Below are 22,402 nucleotides of genomic sequence, written 5' to 3'. Positions count from 1 at the left end.
CTGGCTTGGTTGACATCCCTTTTCTTTGCTGAGCAAATCCCTCAGTCATAGGATGATGCTTTGACAATAAGACCTGGCCCATACAAATGCTCTGGGGTCTTCTGTGTCTCACACTAATTTCACCTGGAAATATGCCATTGCTGGCTATTGTTACATATTGATTGATGGAAATTTAGTTAGTAATACGGAAATGCAGAGCTTGTGAGAGCAGGGACATCACAGCATTGCTACAGCTTCCTCACTTTGGAGACCCAAACTAACCTCACCCCAGGGTGGACTCACTAGTTGTGATTGTCTCAGCTTCATACCCAGATCTGTATGAGCATCCATTCTATACACTGGATGGGATAAGTACCTGCTACCAAACCCAGACAGAAGAGGTCGTCTTTTTGCCTGTCTCATAAAAAACTTATATTAGGTGGCCCGTCATTAGCACATTTCCATGGTGAAACCTGTTAATCCCAACACAAGTGCTACTAGAGCTGAAATATATGTGTCTCTCTTTGCAGAAAACATGATCCGTTACACGGGCAGCCCTGACAGCCTCCGTTCCCGCACCCCCATGATCACCCCTGACCTCGAGAGTGGAGTCAAGATGTGGCATTTGGTGAAGAACCATGAACATGGTGACCAAAAAGAGGGTGACCGAGGCAGCAAGATGGTTTCTGAGATCTACCTGACAAGGCTACTTGCCACCAAGGTATGTGGTTGGGATTGGGAAAAGGGTGATAAATGGGCTGCAGTGGAACTTCTTCCCTACAAGAAATAAGAGACTGCTCAAAGGATGCCAAAGAGTGATAAAGAAAGAAGGAAAATAGAGAAAGAGGAGTGCTCCAAGCATGGAGGGAAGAAGCTTGAATTCAGAAAGTAGAGTCAGAAAAGGGACATTGGTGAGCAATTAATTAAACTTCCCTCAGACACATGGTATGAACTGAGGAGTTGTCACATGCAGGTACAGGCATTGGACTTGGTGATCCTTGTGGGTCCCTTCCAACTCAGGACATTCTGATTCTAGAAGAACTTAGCAATGAGGAGTGAAAAACACAGGGTCACAAGACTGGTGGAGAAAGTCAGCACAGAGGTAGGTGTGTGTCAGGGTTGTTGATTATACTGGTTTGTAGCTTGTACAAAAATTGAGTAAATTAAGAGCCAGGGAGTAAAAGTGTCCAGGTTAAGTTCCAAGGATGCGTCACAGCTCACATGCTGAAATGGGCTCCTGTGCCACAGAACCCTGAGTTTTGTGGTACAAGTCCTTCTTCTCTGCCTTTCCCCCGGGCCCGTGAAGACTTTTTTGCTGATGACTTAGCAAGGGGTTAATAGGTGGGCAGCTCCAAGGAGAGCAGAGTTAGTTGCCCATCCCCAGTGAGATATGGAAAACTCAGGGTCTCTGAAGAAATAGTACAGATTAAGCCAGGCAAGGACAGAGCAGGAACATCCTGAACTGAATCTCCAGACACATCTCACACATCACAGCTGTCCCATGGGAAGTCTCTGCATAGAGAGCAAAGACTGTATTGAGAAGCTGGTAAGATCACATTTTCTTAATCCAAATTCCCCCAAAATGCCAGAAAAAAGACTTCTACGTGGGTGCCTGCCAGAGCCTGCAAAACTTTTGTGGTGGGACAGTATGTATTTAGTGAATTGGGGATGCAGCATCGTGGGGAGGACACCTGTACAAATGGAGATGACTCAAGCTGGAAAGCCTAAAACTTACTGCAGTGGACTTTGGCTCTGGGGCAGCCACAGAAAGTGGCTTAATTGCCACTGTCTGTACAGAAAAAACTCGCTGTCACTCACCATCACTCTGTCCCTTCCCTATGAAGGGGATGGCTGGTTCTTGCTGCAACTGGCTCTCTCTGGGGCTGACAAAAGGTCACAGAACCACAGAATAATTTTGGTTGGAGAGACCTTGAAGATCATCGAGTCCAACTGTTAACCCACCCCTGACACTAAACCATGTCCCTAAGAACCTCATCCCCACATCTGCTCAACCCTTCCAGGGATGGTGACGCCACCACTGCCCTGGGCAGCCTGTTTCAACCCTTTCTGGGAAGAAATTTTTACCAAGATCCAACCAACCATCCCCTGGTGCAACCTGAGACCATTTCCTCTCATCCTATCACTTGTTATTTGGGAGAAGAGACCAACACCTGCTATACTACAACCTCCTTTCAGGCAGTTGTAGAGAGCAAGAAGCTCTCCCCTCAACCTCCTGTTCTCCAGGCTGAACCCCCCAGGTCCCTCAGCCACTTCTCTCAAGCCTTTCACCTTCCTTCATCCTTGACCAAGACCTATCTTCCACCTAACTCTCTTCTAAAGGCTCTACAGGAGCATGGACAAAAGCAGTTGTCTGAGTTTACATTTATTTGCTCTTCCACCCTGTGGATGGTTGTTTCCTTGGAAAAGTCTGCATTAATGAAGAGACTGAAATGATCTTTTGCATGCCAGCAGAGAGGAGGGCAGGTGGGGAGGAAGACAATATAATCAGAGACAGGCTCCCTGTGCGGTTCTTCTGTCCCCTTGCAGTGCAGAGCACCTCTGTGTCTAGATCTCTGTAACGTGAGAGTTACCTCAATGCATTCCAGAAGTGGAAACCACAGGGCAGCTGTGGCTTAGGTGTGACTGATCACGTTGTCATCTTACCCTGCTCTGAGCAGATTTAAACCAAGTGGTGATCAAACAGCCCAATCTTCCTCCCTTCTCTGAAGTCTGGACTATCATCGTTTCTTGTCGAGGTGTTAATAGGCACAAAGTAATTCAACGTGTTTATGCAAAAGTCATATGAGTTTGTCCATCAGACAGGTCTCCATCACACACAGAAGTCCTACCGGGATTTATCTGCACATTTGTTCCTCAGCATATTTTTGCTCTGATGTCTGACTCTCCCTGCAGCCTCACTACATTGCAGTGGGATTTGAAGATAAAGTGGCTTTGTCTTTAGACCCTGGTACATGTCCAGCTCCCTGGAATGAAGATGTTTTCATGGATCACACAATGTGAAAAGAAAACTATGCTCCCCAGGGCTTGAGCCCCAGCTGGTGTAAACCAGCAAACACTGGTCCAGTGCTGATTTACACTGTCTGGGGATATGTCCCCTGCCCCAGCAATGAATCATTTTTGCTTTCTGTTCCGGATCACAAACTCAACATTCGTAGTTTGGGGTTTTTTGTTTGTGTTTTGCTTTGTTTCGCTTTGTTTTGTTTTGTTTTTCATGTATACAGCAGGAAAGCGGCTACAAATCTTGCACAGCAATAGAGAGAGCAGAAAGGCTGCGGGTTTATTATTTCCTCTCTTGGGGTGAGCAATTTTCTTTCCTCATCATGATCATTTGAGGGAGGGAAAGAGGAGCAATTGCTAGTAATACAATCCCAGGGAATACTTTGTTAAACTGACAATGATTTTTATTCTAGTAAATCCCTGACCTCTGAGACCTAGAGTCTCTTGCCTAAAAGCCTCCAAGGTTTTCTTTGTATTTGTGTGGGTGAGCATGTAGAGAACTAATTCTCTCCAAAAACTGAACCTTAGGGCAGCTCTTCCTTTTCAGACCAACAAGATTTCCCCTCCGGGGCCATTTCTGAGTCAGACATGTGCTGCAGGGCTTTATTCACCCTGTAGGAGTTCACACGAGCTAAAGGTGCCTGTTTGTTTCCCAAAGAATAAATCAAGTGGTGAATCAGCAAGAGACACCAGTTTTCTAATTAAGTATTTGTTAGTGCTGTATAAACTTGAACCACTCTGGTGGAACCTGGTGCTTCGTTTCTAGTAAGGAGAATTTCTTTCCTGGGTCTGCAGAGAAACAGGATAGAATTCTTTTTCAACTGAGGAAGTTTCACACATCAGAAAATGTCTGTTGGAGATTTCATTGCTTTTTGGTTGTTTTAGTAGCTGCATGGTTTGTTCATGTATAAACACCTATGAAGCCTTGGGGGCAGAACAGCAGTTCAATGTGGACTAGAGCTCTACATTCAGCAGGGTCTTGCCTGGTTCACTCCCAAACCCAGCCTGCAGCTCATCTGGTTATCACAGCTCCTCAACTGCCCTCTTCTCCAGGTCTCGTCACACTCTGATATTCCAGCTCTTCATCTTCTTGCTGAAGGTCAACTGTCCTCATGGGCTTGTCTGGGGTGGTTCCATCCGAATACGAGGAGAAACTTCTTTCCTTTGAGCTGCCGGAGCCCTGGAACAGGTGACCCGGAGAGCTTGTAGAGTCTTCTTCTCTGGAGACATTCAAACCCATCTGGACACCTTCCTGTGTGATCTGCTCTGGTGAACCTGCTTTAGCAGATGGGTTTGACTGGATGATCTTCAGAGGTCCCTTCCAACTCCAACCATTCTGTGTTTCTGTGGTTCTCCAAGTACAAGATCTGGGATTCTCCTGCCAGAGGAGCATAAGAAGGCCTCTGTGGTCTCTGCAGTGGATATTACTGAGGTCTGCAGCGCAGTACCTGACACATCCATACATTGCTTCTAGGATTTTCCTCAGTCCCATACCAATGGGCAGTAAAAAATGAGGAGGCCTCTAAGAGATAAAGATGAAGTTTGTGTTATTTATTATACTACTCACACATATAAAACAGCAATCTCTTTGCAGTCACTCCTATTCCATTTGTCTCAATGACACTTTCTGCTCTGCTCTACAGCCATCTATCTTCTATTCCCAGCTTAAGAATAGGGCCTGGATGAAAGCCAGCATAGAAAATGGCTAGTTTTTTTGTCTCGTATATGCACTAAAGCAGTTGAGGATAGGACTCACAGAAGAGAAATTTTAGTTGGAATGTATATGGGCCTCTCCAGCACCGTGGACCTGAGATGGACCATGGTATCCCATCACAGGTGGAAATTCCAGTAGCAGAAAGGATGTGTAGTATCTTGACCAATTCCATTTGACTGCTACCCAGATGTAGTGAACATTGTAAAGATGCACATGCCTGTTTAAAGACAACTGTATTTAATTTCCAACTCATATGATGTTTAATAGATATTGGTTGGTTCCCGCTTTTCAATTACACTTTCTGGGTCTGATTCACAGACAGTCTCTGTTTTCTGTGGGGTACCAAAAATCAATATCCTCTTGCTAGTTGACATCTCATATACTTCTCTCCTTCAATCTCCCAACAGGGCACTCTCCAGAAATTTGTAGATGACCTCTTTGAGACCATCTTCAGCACTGCTCACCGTGGGAGTGCCCTTCCCCTGGCTATCAAATACATGTTCGACTTCTTGGACGAGCAGGCTGACAAACACAACATCCATGACCCCCATGTGCGGCACACTTGGAAGAGCAATTGGTGAGTGAAACACCCCAGTGGAGTCTGGCACCAGGTTCTGGGCTGGAAGGAGAGGAGAGGGATATGGGGGTTGGGATTTAGTTGCTGGGGAAGCTGAGGAGCCTGGTGTGGGGTTCAGAAGTGCCCAGAATCTAAAGGATGCTCTCAAGGACAGAGTCCTTTGGCAAAACAAGTCCTAGTTTTCCCTGTTTTACGCTGGGATGGCAATATTGCTAAGTGAGCTTATGAGGATATAGGAGGAGAAATTGTAAATTGTTTCATTGCCATAGTGCCCAGGCCCTAAGGGTGTCTGGGGAGGCATGTGGAGAGCATTCAGCACCACCGTCTTCATCTAGATTGGGTGTTCGAACTTACATTATAGTCAGAGAGGGGCTAGAGCTCCATTTGTTTGCCCACATATAGGCATCTGAGATATTTTAAGGTATCCCAGATATCTACAGGGCATGTGCAGCACCCACAGGAGACTTGTACCCTCCTGGGCAGGCTGCTGGATGCCAGAGAAGCATCCTAAATGGTATTTAGCACTTAAAGGGTCTGGAGCTGGATGTGACACCCCTTTGGAGAGAGTGACAAAGTTTTACATCAGCCCCCTGCTTCAGCTACCAGGGAGCAGCCTCCCTTCATACATGTAAAGAGACAGCATGGAAAAGCCAGGATTGATGGAGAGGAAAGATCTTTGCGGCTCTTCTCTGCTGAGTCTCCCTGTTGGAAAAAGTCCCCTGGGGAATTGCTCCCTCCCCTTCTCTTGTGCAAACACAGGGACTATAAAAGGAGCAGCAGAGGAGAGCCATGGGGCTCCCAGCTCATGCATTTTTTTTCCTTTTACCAGCCATGCTGATGGCAGATCGTCACAGCGCAGTGACATAAAAAAAGAAACCCCATGCACCAAAGAGGCTTTCAACTAATGAAACATTAGCATATTATTAACATTATCTGCGGCACTAATCTAAGGCTGATTGCAGCCACTCAGACTAAATGAGCAGGAGGTTTATTTAAGGGGGGAGGGGGGAAGGCACAGTGTGTGTATGTGAGAAAAGGGGCAGTGTGAAGAAATCTGTTCAATCAGATTAAATTAACTCAAAGTCACATCATGGGCTTCATTATTCCCTGCTAGGGACATCGTCCCCCCAGCCCCTCCCCACATCCTTATGCACTCTCAGGCACACATATATCCACATTCTGCTTGTCCTCACCGTGGCTGTGTTTGGCATCCAAACACATGCAGAAGAAGTTCTGCACAGCTCACTCATCCACTTCATGCCCCAAGGGCCTGTTATAATAGGACACAGGGTAATGATTTTAAACTAAAAGAGAAGAGATTCAGGCTAGACATGGGAAAGAAATTTTTTGCAGTGAGGGTGGTGAGATCCCAGTCCAGGTTGGCCAGAGAAGTGGTGGATGAACCATCCCTGGAGACATCCCAGGCCAGGCTGGACGGGGCTCTGAGCAACCTGAGCTGGTGAAGGTGTCCCTGCTCATGGCAGGGGTTTGGATTAGATGAGCTTTGAAGGTCCTTTCCAACCTAAACTATTCTATTATCCTGTGATTCTATGATAATGAGCAAATGGAAGGAACTTAGGAACAGGGGAGTTTATCCTGAACATTAGGTGAATTTGTGAGGCTGAAGAAAAACCTCGTGAGAAGGTGCAGGCAATGAAGGCAGACTTAACAGTCTACCTGGCAGAGACAAGAGTCTGACTTCTGATCAGTGACACATCTCAGCTCCTAGTCCACGATCATACAAATGCATTTGCCCTGACATAAAAAGGCTTGAGGCAAAGGCTGGAGGTAGATACCTCAGGGCATCTCACAAATGAGTAGCTCTATTGAGAAAAAGCTAGGGGAAACATTACTTTGGATTGCAATTGAAATAACATTTCCTTGGTCAGAGCAGATAAATTTTCATTTCAAAGATTGCAAAACTTGCTCTCCAATCCCTTTCTTTCCTTGAGGCAATAGGTTTTTCTCTGTTACTGGTTCATGCCCAGTGTGCTGGGATCATACACATCCTTGGGCATAAGCTGTGTAGTGTGACAGTACATGTCAAGTCCCCCAATAATAAGCGTTCACCCTAAGTTTTGCGGACGTGGTGCCTATCCTCATCTGATGAAGCAGCCAACAGGCACAGCTTTACATTACACCCTAACACAGAGAAGCTAGGAGTCATTGTCATCACCTCAATTATACTCTGATTAATTTATGTGCAACTTCAATAAGATGGCATTGACCTTAAGAGTGACAAAATCTGGCTTGTAAAGATAACAGAGACAAATGCTACTCCTGAGGTGACTCCACTGCCATCTCTGGAGTCCTATAGGGGAGGAATTTATTGTATGTCAAAGCTTATCCCAGAATCCTTATCTCCTCACCATGATCTTTGATTCCCATCCACCAGTTACCATTGTAACCACACACAACAAAGTCTGTGAACCATGCACTGACTGTCCCACCTCTTCCACCCCTCTTTCAGCCTGCCCTTACGGTTCTGGGTTAACATGATCAAGAACCCACAGTTCGTCTTCGACATCCACAAGAACAGCATCACAGACGCCTGCCTTTCTGTAGTGGCCCAGACTTTCATGGACTCCTGTTCAACCTCAGAGCACCGTCTGGGCAAAGACTCACCCTCCAACAAGCTTCTTTACGCCAAGGACATCCCCAGCTACAAGAACTGGGTGGAAAGGTGAGTTTTAGCTCGAGAAATAGGAATGACTTTATCAATTGATAAAATGAGGCCCAGCTTAATAGATGGAGGTAGGTGGCATCATCAGTATTGCTTTCAGTAGATTTTTTGCCTAAGTAGAAACCTCTGTGTTCACCTCTTGTTCACACGTGCCTTGCAGCAGAGATGGAAATTTAATTAGAAGTGTGAACTCAAAGTGTTTGCCATCATTGTTTCTCTGGAGGAGAAACTGTTGAGAAGGGATAGAGGGAGGAAGGAAGGGGAGGTGATGTCTTTGAACCCTGTGAAGTACATGGGCTTGAAAATCAGAAGTGGTTTGCTATTCTCAGCATCGTTGCAACAGTCCCCACACATACAATTATCTCCCGTTATTCCGAGTTCACTAGTTTTCCTTGGAGGCTCTTCTGTGCTTTGAATGAGACACCGTAAGATTGACAGACTGTTGACTGAAGCTCTTCAGGTATCTTCTGAAAGGTCAGAGTTCTCTCCAAGTGTTTTATCCACATCTGCAAGACCACAGTTTTACTGTTCAACCAAAGGTCGGTGTCTGCCAAACATGCTCTGCAGGGAACACAATGAAGACAACTATTCATGTAGTACCAAGGGACTTTAGTTTCTCTAAGACTTTCTGCAGAACAAGCAAGTAGCACATCTTGCACTCCATGCAGCAGGAGCCCGTCCGCTGGAGCAAGCCTTGCAGAAGTTGATCTGTGCTTTGTTTTCCAATACACCACGCTTGCTTGGCTTTATTGACAGGTTTGGGAACTGCACAGATGGAGAATGATTGCTACTCTGTAAATACAAAGATGGGTTTATCTCACAGATCATTCCTGTGCGATGCTATCCAGTTTTAAGCAGTGATTTGTCTGGATGACTTCATAGGCACTGTCTAAAATTGATACCATGTCAAGCAGGTTATACGAGACTTCTGTTCCTGTAGGCACACTGCACTGTAAACCTTTGGTGGGGATGGTTTTCTTTCATTTTGTGAAAGGAGAGCATGTCTGATCAAAGAGCTCTGTCCCCTTGTCAGCATGAGGTGACATTTTTTACAATAGTTCTTCCATTGGTCTCTGCTTTGTCTGGACAATTATTTTTAGATGTGGTTAAACACTTCTGCAAATGTTGTTTCTAGGCAACCTGTAAGGCTCCTATGAGCTACCTTGCTTAATTATGACCTACTTATGGTACTGTGTCCAAATTTCTTAGTGTGTGTTGAGACTAATTGCAGGATTGACCTGGATAGGGGGAAAGAGGTGTCTGAGATTCATTTAGAAATCAAGTTTGCATAAACAGTGATGCAAAGGTGTGATACTCTATCGACACTTTGACAATCTCTCGTGTAGTGGCTGGTTGTTTTCTGTGGACAAATATATTGGTTTACATATGACCTTTGTTTTTTTTTTTAATCTTTGAAGATGCTACATTTCTTTGACAAACTGAAGTACGTAGGTGGAGAACAAGGTATTTCCTCATGCATCACCTTCTTTTTTTTCTGGATAAACAGAAGGCTGCCATTACCCTTTTTTTTTGTTTTCTTTGGTTGGTTGGTTGGTTGGTTTCTTTGGGTTTTGTTTGTTTGGATTTTTTTTTGTTTGTTTTTTGTTTTCCCACAGATTGATTTCACTTTACAACCTTTTAGAGCTAAATCCTATTGCCCAGTGATCCTCAGCAACAGGTACTGCATTTCCCTGGAAGTTTTCCTGAACAATTGGGTTTGCAAACGAGGTACATAACACCTCCTGCAGCTAGTAAACAGCACTGGATTTCTGTGCCCAGCATGTGCTGGGTTGTTATCTGCACTGATGTCTGACAACTTGAACGGGTGCCCAAGGGGAAGCTGCAGGTTTTGGAATATGGTTAGAGCCTCTGCCCTGCTTATATTTTTGCGTGTCATTTCCACTGACTCAAGGCAGTGGCACCTGGATGCTGTGGTAGATCAAAGGCAAACATATCAAGGACGAATAGAATATAATTTCAAATCTACTCTGAGTAAATTAATTACTTTTTTTTTTTTTTCATTCTGAAACTGTACTTTAATGGAGCTATTCCAATTCCAACGGCTTCCAGTACTGGTTGGAGCTATTTCTTCAGTCAACATCGGCTGGAGACAGCATTCTTCAAGACCACTAAACTTCTTCAAAGAGCAAACCATAAGATAAAAAGATTTTCAGTCAGGGAGTTGAAGAAGTGGCTGAGGAAATCAGAAGAACCTGAAATCAAATGAACTTCTTCGAAGAACAAGAATTTATAAGAGGGCAATTACGCAGTGGTAGATTGTAACACTATTTGAAGGCACTCTGGAGGAAAGACAGGCTCCTGCCTTTTAACAGGCCTGCTGAAGTTGCAGCTGAGTGGGTTACTCCAAGTCTTCCCTTTGCAGCTCCTCAGTGTGGATCTTGCCTTTAGGACTCACAAAATTCAAAGCAGGGAATGACCTGGGCAGAAGAGACAGGCATCGGTGAAAGAACATACATCCAAACCTTTCAAAATTAGTTTTCCACCTCTTTAGAGCATGAATGTACACTGGGAAGGGAATAGCTACAGATTCTGTCCTGATCCATGGTCTACCTCCATATGGTAGTCAACTGGGAGTTTTATTTCAATAGTCCTTTTTTTTAACTGTGTTGGAAGCAGAGGTGGACTCTGCCTGCTGAAACAAACCTAGTGAGAAGTCCTGGCTTTTGAGAAAACCAGGTTCAGCATCCAAGGTTCTTTCACCAAGAAAACGCATGTCTAAAAAGTATCTAGGTGCAGTCACAACTTGGGTTTCCTGTGGCAGAAGATGAGGCAGAAGTATTAACCCAGGAAAAGGTGACAGGCTATTTGGCTTTTGTTGAAGACTCAGACTGTAGTTCTAAAACAAGGTGAAGGCTTTTCAATTAGCATTATCTGACTCTACTGAAAAAAAGGAGAAAAAGAACAGGAATGGTGGACCAGATTCTCATCTGACTTCTGCTAGTAAAACTCCATAGGCTTTGCTGAATTTACATTAGAGCAGCTTCAGATCTGCATCTTTTCAAGTTTACTTCAAATGTCTCCTTTGAGCCCAGAAATCTGGAGAACTTGGGAGCATTTGATGCAATCCCCAAGCAATACAAAGGGGAGCCTGTTCTAATTGGGACTGTCTCATTAGCATTCAGCACCACACTGAAAAGATGACAAAGGGCTGTGGCTGACCTTTCATTTCTCTCCGTGCTGCCAAGCTTATGATAACACTTGTTTGAACTTCATTAACACCATTTAATTGCCTGCATCACAGTCAATACGATGTTTCCCTACTGAAGCCTGGCATGGAGGCAGGGATGAGGGAGACTGAAAAAGGAGCAGAGCACAAAAAGCAGAAGCCAGAGAGTTTTTCCATTGCACACCGGTGCCTAAAATACCCACAGTGCTGCAAGGAGAGGAACTGGTGCTTTTTTCTTATCCCTGCAGGGACTTGGTCTCCTTCTGACTGCTTATTGTGCATTAAAAATAGCCCCTCAAAGAAAAACTGAAAGTCAATGGAGACAATGCAAATATTCTTAACACCTTGAGAATCTCCCAATCAAGACCATTCAACTGTTTTGAATTTGATCTTGCCAAGTTTGGGTATAAAAGAGGTTTAAGGTGACCTGATTTGCGAAATTCAGAATTACAACATCTGCAGTTAATTATGTTAACGTGGGTACAAACACTACATGACCTACCTCTTGGTGCACAGGTCCTGGGTCCATCATCTCATCTATTTCCTTTTCCTTTTCCTGATTTGTATGACATAAGACTTTAGATGTTGAGGTCTTAAGCTCAACAGAATATGCTGTGGGAGTATGTTTGGAGGGTGCAGAATGGATAGTCTGTATCCATTCGGGATCTAACCTACATCACTTGGTAACCTGTGGTTTCAGGACTCTGTACTCCATAGATCGTCTCTTCCAGTGCAGTCCTTGTGATGTCCGTTGTCCACTTTGCAGCTAACTTCAGAAAGAAAGACAAATTGGACTAGTTGAGTACAATAAAGATTATAAGCTGCGTACACCATAACATTGTAAGTTGTTGAGGTTTTAAACTGAAACATTGGGGTGACTCTGAGGGCTTTAAAAGAGAGCATCAAATGACAGGTGCAAACCTTGTCTCTACTTTGAAAAATTCAGTCTTTTGTGTCTCCTTTCCCTGCCAGAAAAGAGGCTCAAAATACAGCATACCAAGGGTCAAGGTAGGGGAGTGCTGTCAGTAGAGATAATAAAAACTGGTGCTAGAAGGGGCCTCAGGAGGTCAACACAACCAGCTCCTGCCTCAGGGCAGGATCAGCTCTGTCTAAAACCTTCCTGACAGATGCTTGTCTACCCCTTTCTTAAAGGCCTCCAACAACAGAGGCTCTACTCTCCTCCAGCAATCTGTCCCTGTGCTTCTCTGTCCTTCCCATCAGAGTGTTATTCCTCATGGCCAGCCAAAATCTCCCTGTCTGTAATTAAAACCCATGCCATCTCATCGCATCCCCAGGGACATGAGTTACAGCTCATTCCCTGCTTCTCTGCTGCACTTTTTGGTATATCTGAAGACTGCTCACTTGTCTTTCTTCACTTTTAGTCTCCAAAAACATCCTGATATTTTCTCACCTCAGTAACATGTTGCTCTTACATGGTGTAGCTTTCAGCAGGCAAGATGGAAACACGTCTGTACTCAGAAGGTACATTCTCGGACCAGCATCCCTCTACTGGGCATTGGTGATGCCAAACCTCAAATCCTGGGGTCAGTTTTGGGCCCCTCATGACAAGAAAGGCCTTGAGGTGCTGGAGCGAGTTGAGAGAAGGGAACAGAGCTGGTGAGGGGTCTGGAGCACAAGTGTGATGGGAGTGGCTGGGGGACCTGGGGGGTTCAGCAGGAGAACAGGAGCTGAGGGGAGACCTTCTGATATCTGAACTGCCTGAAAGGAGCTTGGAGCCAGGGGGGGTCGGGCTCTGCTCCCCAGGAACAAGCACCAGGATCAGAGAAAACGTCCTCAAGTTGCACCAGGGAAGGTTGAGGTTGGATCTGGGGAACAATTTCTTCACAGAAAGGGTTGTCAGGCCTTGGAACAGGTTGTCCAGGGCAGTGGTGGAGTCACCATCCCTGAAGGTTTCAAAAGACTCATAGATGAGGTTCTCAGGGACATGAGTTACGTTAATGGTTGGACTAGATGTTCTTGAGGGTCTTTTCCAACCAAAAATGATTTGATGATTCAATGATCTTCCGCACTGAGACAATTCTGGGAAGTTTCTTCTCACAGAGAAACTACCTGTGCACCGAATCACTCTTCAGCCATTGCCTCAGTGCTGCCCACTCATCTACCATTTATTCTGAGAGGAAAAGTGGCAGAAAAAGTCATGCACATGCAAAATAAAATCAGTGCCCTAGCTAGCAGGTGCAGTCAGAATCATCCCTTAGAGTTCTCCAAGGCAAACCTCTGGAAGAACTGACAGGTCTTCACCTAACTTTGGGACAGTAGCTTTTGTTCAGTTGTCATGATATTATTGCCAAAGTGCAATCAGTGTCCAACAGCCTGGCCTTGAACTTGTCTTGGCAATAAGACCACTCCAGGTTAACAGAGTCTCGCAACTGCTGTAGCTGAATCAGCAGAATTGCAAACTTCGCAGCTCAGATGCCTCCCAGCAAACTAAAACTGCCATGCTGTGTCAACAGAAGAACTGACAACATGTCCTTGCGCTGCTTCACTTCATCCCATAAAAGACCTGGCTGCTAGGTTGTTCCCAAGCTTTCTTTCAGCCCTTGTGTGCTACAGCAGTCCCCCACATCCCTTTCATACATCTCTTCCTCCTTCAGTGGTCTGGATACAGACGGCTATTGCATAATCCTAATTATGTTATTGCTGTAATTGCGTCTGCCGTCTGCAGCACATGGATTCGTTACAAGCTTTTCATATGCTAAAATGATTATTAATGAGTGCAGTCCCAACCCAGCGATGGCACAACAACAGCCATGACAAAGAAAAAAAAGGGATCTTTTGGAAGGCAATTAGCTCCATGCTAAGCTGCCTAAACCAGGGCTGTGCTGGAAAATTTCAGACTGGAGAGGAAGCACTGGCTTTTCTCTTCTCTTTTGATGAGTTAATGAGTTACTGAGTGGCAGCAGACACTGTCATTCTTCTGTAACAGCTCCGCTAAGGAGCCTTTCCTGGTTGGTACCAAAAGCAAGAGCATTTACCACTGGCTAAATAGAGGGAAAGAGTATTCCAAAATCATGGTTATATTGCTTTCTTTAGGATAACAAAACAAAATAAAACAAAACCAAAGAAAACTCAGAAAAAGAGGAGGATGTGAAAGCAACAAGAATAGTTACTTTTGAGAGTAAGAGGGAGCGCTACTATATAGTGGTGCATCCAAAATCCTTCCCTATACAATTGTGGCAGTGGATGGTCCTATGGGCTCTCATGTTCAAGCCAGTCTTGAGTTGCTGCGCTACTGACACTTGTGGAGTCACATCTTACCATTTTGTAATCCTTGCATCCTCCATTTGAGCTGTTCTTGTGGCCGAGTGAAGGAGTTTCCCAAATTTCTTGAGGGCTTCTGATGTCTAAGAAAAAGTTTCCTGCCACATCGGAGAAAGAAGAGTCTTGAGGTCAGAACACGGTGTCCTCCTACGATTTAGGGGAAGCTCAACTAAATAAGAAAGAATCTTTTGATGTGCATCTAAGGATCTCCAGGAAACAGCTGAGAAAGGATCCATTGAAGATAACCAAAACTGGACTACCAAAGAAGAAGGAACAGGTCTGCAGCATCAGGTCAGTGAGTGGGGCATATCTAACCAAGCAGTCACTGTCTTTTACTTTTACTCTCAGTTTTGAGTCTTTGGAGGAAGGCTGGTTTGATTTGCTGCTTTTCTACCTTTCTATCTCATTCAGAAGGGATCTGACTCAATGGCCCCGTTTGCCCAGAGAGGTGGTGGATGCCCAGTCCCTGGAGACATCCCAGGCCAGGCTCTGAGCAACCTGATCTAGGTGAAGATGTCCCTGCTCATGGCAGGGGGTTGGACTAGATGAGCTTTGAAGATTCCTTCCAACCCAAACTATTCTATGATTCTATTATTCTATGATGTAGTCTTATATTCCCAACCTCCTGCTGACTAATGTAGCCTCTGGAGCTATGGAAGTATGAGTCAGTGACCTACCCATGTCTCAGGTGAGATCTGGTGGTCCTCAGCTTTGGGGTGTTCACAGGAGCAATGTGGTGAAAGAGCATCTCACTTCCCATTCGTTGCCTCACAGTTCAGCTTTGGTGTGAGAGCTGTCAGCTGCAAGGGTAACAAGTGATAAGATGAGAGGGAATGGCCTCAAGTTGTGCCAGGAGAGGTTTGGATTGGATATTAGGAAAAATTTCTTCATTGAAAGGGTTGTTGGGCATTGGAACAGGCTGCCCAGGGCAGTGGTGGAGTCACCATCGCTGGAGGTGTTTAAAGAATGTGTCGATGAGGTTCTTACGGACATGGTTTAATGCCAGTGCTAAGTTAATGGTTGGACTCAATGATCCTGAGGGTCTGTTCCAACCAAAATGATTCTATGATTCTAAGGGCAAAGGGAAGCGGCACACAGAAATGCCAGCAGAGAAAAATGTAAGGGCCTCTGAGGTTTGGTAACAGCTTCACTGTGGTTTTGATGACATTAGGGGTATGCAAATGGCAGAGACACTCTAAGTACCTCTGAAAATTTGAGTTCAAATAGAAAGTAAATAAAGACTCAGCGGGAATGTTGTCATCTCCCTGCCAGGATGCTTTAATATACACATTCATAATTTCTTTAGATAGCGCAATGATGGCTTCATTAGAAACACTTTTCTATATAAGTCATTTGGCCATGCCAGAGTTTTGATGAAAGGATATAATATATTTCGCCCCTGTACTAGGAGCTAGGTTTGATTATTGGTACATGATTTTTTTTTTCACCTCCTTTCTCTTTTATTTTTCCTGCAAAACAGATTTCCACAATAACTTGTTTTGCAGTCTTAATGGGAAATGTCTGCTCAGGTGTGTGACAGCCAGGGAATTGAGTCCAGGGGAGACCAGGACACTTCAGTGTGGTGATGGGTAATGGTCCGTGAACCCAGAACACTGAGATCACAGCTTGAGAGTCTGTCATGGATGGAAAGACCTCCAGCCCCTGAAAATCAGATTTTTGCATCCTGTCTTTTGCTCCAGGGAGCACTGCGTGTTGCTTTTTGTCATTCAGATGAGTCATGGGAGGGTTATGCTGCTAGGAGAATATCTCTGCAAGGGCTGGCAAGGGACTGGGGAGTTTTCGGACCCTTGTGAGTCAAAAATCCATGAGAGCGCTGCTACCAGGCAAAAGGGAGACAGGAGAAACTTGGAGAAGCGGGCGGCACCTGTGTCTGTGTTTCACTTTTTAGACATGCTCCATCCCTGCACCCATCATCCTGGCACCGTTTGATGACTAGCCAAACCAGGGAGGAAAAGGAACATTTCAACCGCCTGTTGGAGCCAGACTGACAAATAGAACACAGTAACTCTGCTTTCCTCCACTGGCCTCATTTATTTTTGCTGTGATGTAATCCCCTTCACTTTTCATTTCGCCCTGCAGGAAGGTGCCTATGCAATATTCATGAGGAGCTGAGCTCTCCTCCATGGCCTCTTCTTAGGCACCATAAATCAATGCATTTCACTGCATTGCAGGTTGGTTTTCCCCACAAGCCCATGAACTGTGCTGGTTGCACACGGATGTAGTTTTCTTTGAGTGCCAAAACACACCTTGTGTTTTGGCCATGGGACTTGTTTCTCAGCAACATGCTTTGGCTCTGATGAGCCTGGAATAGCATTGTCGTCGATGCCACCACTCCCCAATGCTTTCTGTTGCCTAGAAGAGCATGCAGCGCAGATCTGATTTTGTCTATCTGCTGATGCTGAGACTTGTTTGAGTTAGTTGGGAGTGGAAAAGGTCTAGAAATATTTACCATCATGCTCATCATCTTCTTCTGGAGGTAATTCTACAGGATGGGTCCTCATGAGGTTTCCAGATGGCTCCTTGACTCATAGACAACTGTTCAGGTCTGCTTGGGGGTTAGGGGTTAGACAAAGTGGAAATCAAAAGTAAGCCCAGACCAGTCATCACCGGAGTACTGGGAATGGGCAACATTTAGACCATGAGACTGAGTTAGACCAGGATTTTTGGCTGGACCTGTGCCCAGAAGACAAGATGCCAAGACTCATGGGAGAGTAATGTTGTTGTGGGTACTGGAAGGTGCATTGAAGTTAATGAGGTTTTCTCGAGATTTTATGATGAGCCAGAGTCTAGCTCTGGAAGCAGTCAAGCTGGAAGACCATGTAGAGAGATGGGAGAAGGATGTCTGCCTTCTTTCCCAAGGGTTACATCAACCCTGCTCTGCAAAAAGAAGGTAGAAACTGAGACCAACCCATTGCAATAAACCAGGATGGGAGTGTGGGGCACAAAACCAGACAGCAAAACTGGAGCTTTCTGGTGTGAAGGGGTTTCCTGTCAGTGTTGTGCACTGTGTTGTTTTTCATAGGAGACTTTGGCATCTGCTTGTCCCACCTTGTCATAGGCAGTATTTTCCCATTTGTCTGTCTGAAGGATCCTTATCATACAGCACTTCAGTGTCCAATTTCTCTGCAGTGGAAAACAGCCTCTATCTCAGCAGGTGTCTCAACGCTGTTTACAGGACACCTGTCAGCTCTTTTGGCTCCCAGTCCCCTCTGCCTCCTAATTATAAAATTGTAGATTGCTGCAGCTATAGGCTTTTTTCTTTTCTTTTTTTTTTCCTTGTGCACAAAATGTCAAATTGCAGAAATTAAAAATGTAAATGATGGCGCCTAATTAACCAGTTGACAGCAGAACACAGCTGCGAGTGACAGTGACTGATTACCTTCCGCAAACCTTGTCCTCCAAGACCTGCCTTACCCGAGGGACGAAGGACATCAAAAACAGCAACTCCCTTAAAGAGACATTGCTCTGCTGATGAAGCCTGGTCGGCAGTGGGTCTGGGACCTCCATATCCTTTGGATAAAGCCTCAGTCTTCTTGAACTCAAAAGGAATGTTGTTGACTCCTAAGGGGCACAGATTTTCCACAGTCAGAGTGGAAATGGGGACGTTTTGAAGCCTGTTGCCTCAAAATGTGACATCAAACCAGCTTAAAATTTGAGGCAAAACGGAGATGTTTAGCATCAGAGGAATTGCTGGGATAGGTTGGATTCGGTGTGGCAGGTGGATGATATAAGCAATGGATTCAGATGTACTAGTGTGAATGGTACAGGAAAGCATGGAAAGATTTTTGTCTATGGGAGATAAATCCTGAGCTCTTGGTGAACAGAGGGATCAGTGGGACTTCTCTGTGGGACTGGAGGTAGTGCTCATAGCCCTGAAGTCCTGAGAAAGGAATCCAGCCTCGATAGGTACTGCCTGCTTATTTGATGGCATGGAGAAAGTTTAAAGGATTATTTCTGGGATTTCAGTCTCAGAATTTAGACCTCAGGGTGTGGCAGGGGAAGTTTAGATTGGATATTAAGACAATGTCTTTCACAGAAAGGATTGTTGAGCATTGGAACAAGATGCCCAGGGCAGCGGTGGAGTCACCATCCCTGAAGGTGTTTAAAAGACACATAGATGAGGTTCTTAAGGACGTGGTTTAGTGCCAGGGTTGGTTTAATTGTTGGACTCAATGATCTTGAGGGTCTTTTCCAACCACAATGATTCTATGATTCTGTAATTCTATGATTCTATGATAATAGGATTGAGTAAATACAACACGTCTGGTATCCAGGAATAGTGCTTCAGTAATTCGCACTTTTGGCTAAGTCATCTCCTTTTCTGTAAAAGAAGAGCATGACCAGGTATATCATTGTCATTGATGCACCAGAAGAGCCTGAGAGTGCTAAGTGTGTCCTTTCTCCTTACAGTTGATGGTTTTCATCTCTTGACTCCCTACTCCTCCCCTCAAGAAACACCTGTATTTCTCTCTCTCAGGTACTACTCAGACATTGCCAAAATGCCAGCAATCAGTGACCAGGACATGAATGCCTACTTGGCTGAGCAGTCTCGCATGCATATGAATGAGTTCAACACTATGAGCGCGCTCTCAGAGATATACTCCTATGTTGGCAAGTACAGCGAGGAGGTAAGATCCTTGGAGGGAGAAGAGCAGTTCTGCAGGACTGTGGGACAACACACCCATTCCCAGGGCCCAGCATGTGTATCAGATAACTATTTTCATCCTGACTAGAGGGATGATGCATTTAAGGAATGAAAAGTGAGGTCTGGGAGCTGAAAAGGGAAGACCTGGTATGACTGGTCTTGCCCATACTCTCCATCTGGATCCCTGTTAGTTTTGCCTGTGATTATTGGTCAATCAGATTTAGCTAGCTTGCAGAAGTTGATGGTCAGGTTGTTACAGAGGAAACCTGCATGAGCTCTGCATCACATGTGGCCAAAAGCTGTTTAATCACATGCACCTAGTGCTATTTCAGACACCCTAAAGCATCCACAAATGGTCCAGCAAGCACGACACAGGGACTTAAAGGTGACCAGCATAGTTCTATGTGTTGAAGATCAGATGAGAATCTTTAGGGCATCTCAAGTGGCATGGCGAGGTGATGAATAAAGCTACTAAATAATCGATCTCCAAGATAAGAATCCATTTGATTGGTTGCAATCTAGAGGTCTACATTTAGACAGATCAACCCCAAACTGCCTGTCTAGTTCCCTACTGTCTGACTGACCTGCTTTGCATGATCTAAGCTAAGTCTGGGACCTATCTTAGAGAAAGGTAACCCCCATTTCTGCTGTAAGATGCTGGAATCAGTCCTTTTGGGAGAAAAAAAGAAAAATCCCTATAATTTCTTTCTCTTTCCTTTTCCAGATTCTCGGAGCCCTTGATCAAGATGACCAGGCTGGGAAACAGAAACTTGCCTACAAACTTGAACAAGTCATAACCCTCATGAGCATAGACAGCTGAGAACTGTCCTGCCAGGGACACCCTGGGAGGGATAAACCAAGTCGTGCCTCACTCAAGATCATCATCTTTACCAAGTGCAAGTTTTGATTGGCTGTAAGCAGAGTCACCTGAACAGCAGTCCTCTCTCTCTCTCTCTCTCATTTCTTTCTCTCTCAAAATCTATGGACAAAATGACAAAGCCCCAGGGGTTAAAAGAAAAGACTGAAGAGGAATCTTGGCTCTGGGGATATTGAGTCATTCAGGTGGAGCTCTCCTTTTTACAGCTTCACCTCTGCCTTTGCCCTAGAGAAAAACTCTTACACGCAAAAAAAACCCTATAAACCCTCTTCTAACATCACATCATCACTCTGCAGATGGGCAATTGGGAGGTCACCTCTGTCATGCTGCTTTAACTGCCCTCTAAGAGCTGTAGGCTCTGGTGAGGACATGGAAATGAACTCAGTGTTACTAAAAGTCTCCCCAAGGGGAAGGCGATCTGCCTGCAGGGATCCCAGAGGGCAGGAGCAAATCGAGATCCTCTCTTGCAGAGCCATTGCAACTCTATCTCTTGAGAGTGACCCACTGGGAGAGGAACCCCAGGGCTCCCTGAAAAATGCCACAGCTCCATCCAGAGTGGGACCATTGTGGCTTTTATCTGCCTGGGCAAACAGCGGTGTAGCTGCTCTCTTGGGGCAGGGGAAGGGTCAAGAGGGGAGGAGGAGACCGATACTCCCCTGTCAATGTGTTTCATATGGTTATTATTTTTTGAAGAGACCTGTGTCCCCCTCTGTCTTTCCCATTGTGTCCTGTTGGTCGTAGCACTGCGGCAAAAATGCTCTGTCTGCTCAGTGGCATCCCGTAGGTGCTGATTCTGTTCCTTCTGGCAATGGACATTGCAGCATCTCCCTCGTTCCCACCTCGGATTGGAAAGCCAGAGCCACAAGTCTCATTTTGTGCCAGACAAGGAGCTCAGCCTCAAACATAAACCAGAGGGATTTTTTTAAAAAAAGCTGTTAGTTCTTTCCATTTTGTTTCCTCAACTGGAACAAAGCTATTGTTTTCTCATGGTGGAATATCAGAATGGCATTGAAGGGCTTGCCATGAAGCGTGGTGGTGCATAGGACTGATAGTAGAAGCTTCCTTCAAAGCCATTCCTAAGAGGAAATGTCACCACACACTTTGGAAAGAAATCTTGGAGGAAATCCAAATGAAACACTGCAAAATGTTCTTCTGCCTAGATACCCCCAGCTGAACTGCATGTCTTCTGGAGGTCTCTGAACCGCTGTAAGCTTATCTGCCTTTTTGGTGCCAACTCCTGGCTTTTCCTCTTCTCCATTTCTGGAATCAACAGGCCTTGCTGAAGGCACAGTTGCTGCCTGGGAAGGAGTTGCCCTCTCTTTGCACTTACTATCCCTTCTGAGATAACTGTCACCACAGGACTCTTCTGGGTGATTACCTTGTCCTATCCTCTGCTCAGCTTCTCCAGAACAACATCTCAGTCTGTTTCACAGCCAACCAAAGAGTGAGCTCCTGCATTTCTTCTGCCTTTGGCTCTTTTTTTCATACCGTTGCCAGTCTGGATAACACCACGGTTCAGCATAGTGGGAGACCCTCAGGGTCTGGAGAACCTTGAATCTTGTAGACCACAGAGGCAAGAGCTGGATCAGCATTCATCTCACCAGAAAGGAACAGTGCTCACTACCAGATGGAAGAGTGGCTTGATGCCATGGAGCATCAGCCCACATCCATCTCACACCATCCTCAGAGCTACAGCCTGGATCTACTTTGCACCTGGAGGGAGGAAGGGGTAAAGACAGGGTGTGTAAATTGATTACAGAACGAGTACTTTTGGTTTTATTCGTGCTTCTTGTTAGCAAATCAGAACCTCTTCAGAGCGACAGATCGTGAGTGCGTGTAATAGGGGATGTGGTGCGAACAGGAGTCAGTCAGCAAGTGGGTTTTGTTCAGCCAAGCAGATACACGTATAGACAAGTCTTTCTAAAACCATTTAAAGAACAGCAGTTCAAAACTGGATGTGTGCGTGGAGAGAATATCACAAGGTTCACATTGAAACAGCAAACTTAGGGACACGTCTTGGTTTCAAAACCCCAGACATTTCTCTCTTGATTATAATTATTATTATTTTGTGCGTGTGCGTATGTGTGTGTATCTGTGTGCGCGTGTGCATTATTTCCTTTTTAATTTTGCTTGCTTTCTGTTTGATTGCTGAGCCGATGGACTCATCATGCACCTTATGGACATCTCAGAGTTGTTAAGAGGCCTGTGCATTGGGGGTGATTTGGGTTTGGTTGTTTTTGTCATGATTTTGTCAATTCATTTAGTAATGTTGGCGCATGTTCCACATCCATTGATTATGGCTGTGAAAGTGGGATAGAAGTCCCACCAGAGCCAGCGGTAAGAAAATTACAACAACAACCCAAAACACAATATTTTTTATAAGTACATTAAAAAAAAAAAAAAAGAAAAAAAAAATAAA

The 22,402-nt window shown here is 45.0% G+C and overlaps 1 protein-coding gene across 2 annotated transcripts in view; it reads left to right on the top strand.

Annotated features, from left to right (window-relative positions):
* PLXNA4 (plexin A4) overlaps positions 1 to 22,402 on the top strand; it is a 490,888-nt gene extending 468,486 nt beyond the window's left edge. For both annotated transcript variants that reach the window (XM_065049321.1, XM_005509327.3), the window contains exons 28-32: positions 510 to 700; positions 5,119 to 5,288; positions 7,759 to 7,971; positions 18,939 to 19,089; positions 19,831 to 22,402. In XM_065049321.1, the coding sequence (XP_064905393.1) occupies positions 510 to 700; positions 5,119 to 5,288; positions 7,759 to 7,971; positions 18,939 to 19,089; positions 19,831 to 19,926 (821 nt within the window). In that variant the 3' untranslated portion in view covers positions 19,927 to 22,402. The remainder of the gene's footprint in view (positions 1 to 509; positions 701 to 5,118; positions 5,289 to 7,758; positions 7,972 to 18,938; positions 19,090 to 19,830) is intronic.

The sequence above is a fragment of the Columba livia genome, chromosome 1 (assembly GCF_036013475.1).
Source record: "Columba livia isolate bColLiv1 breed racing homer chromosome 1, bColLiv1.pat.W.v2, whole genome shotgun sequence".
NCBI lineage: Eukaryota > Metazoa > Chordata > Aves > Columbiformes > Columbidae > Columba > Columba livia.
Note: the sequence above shows the minus strand (reverse complement) of the source record. Positions and strands in the feature narration are given on the sequence as shown.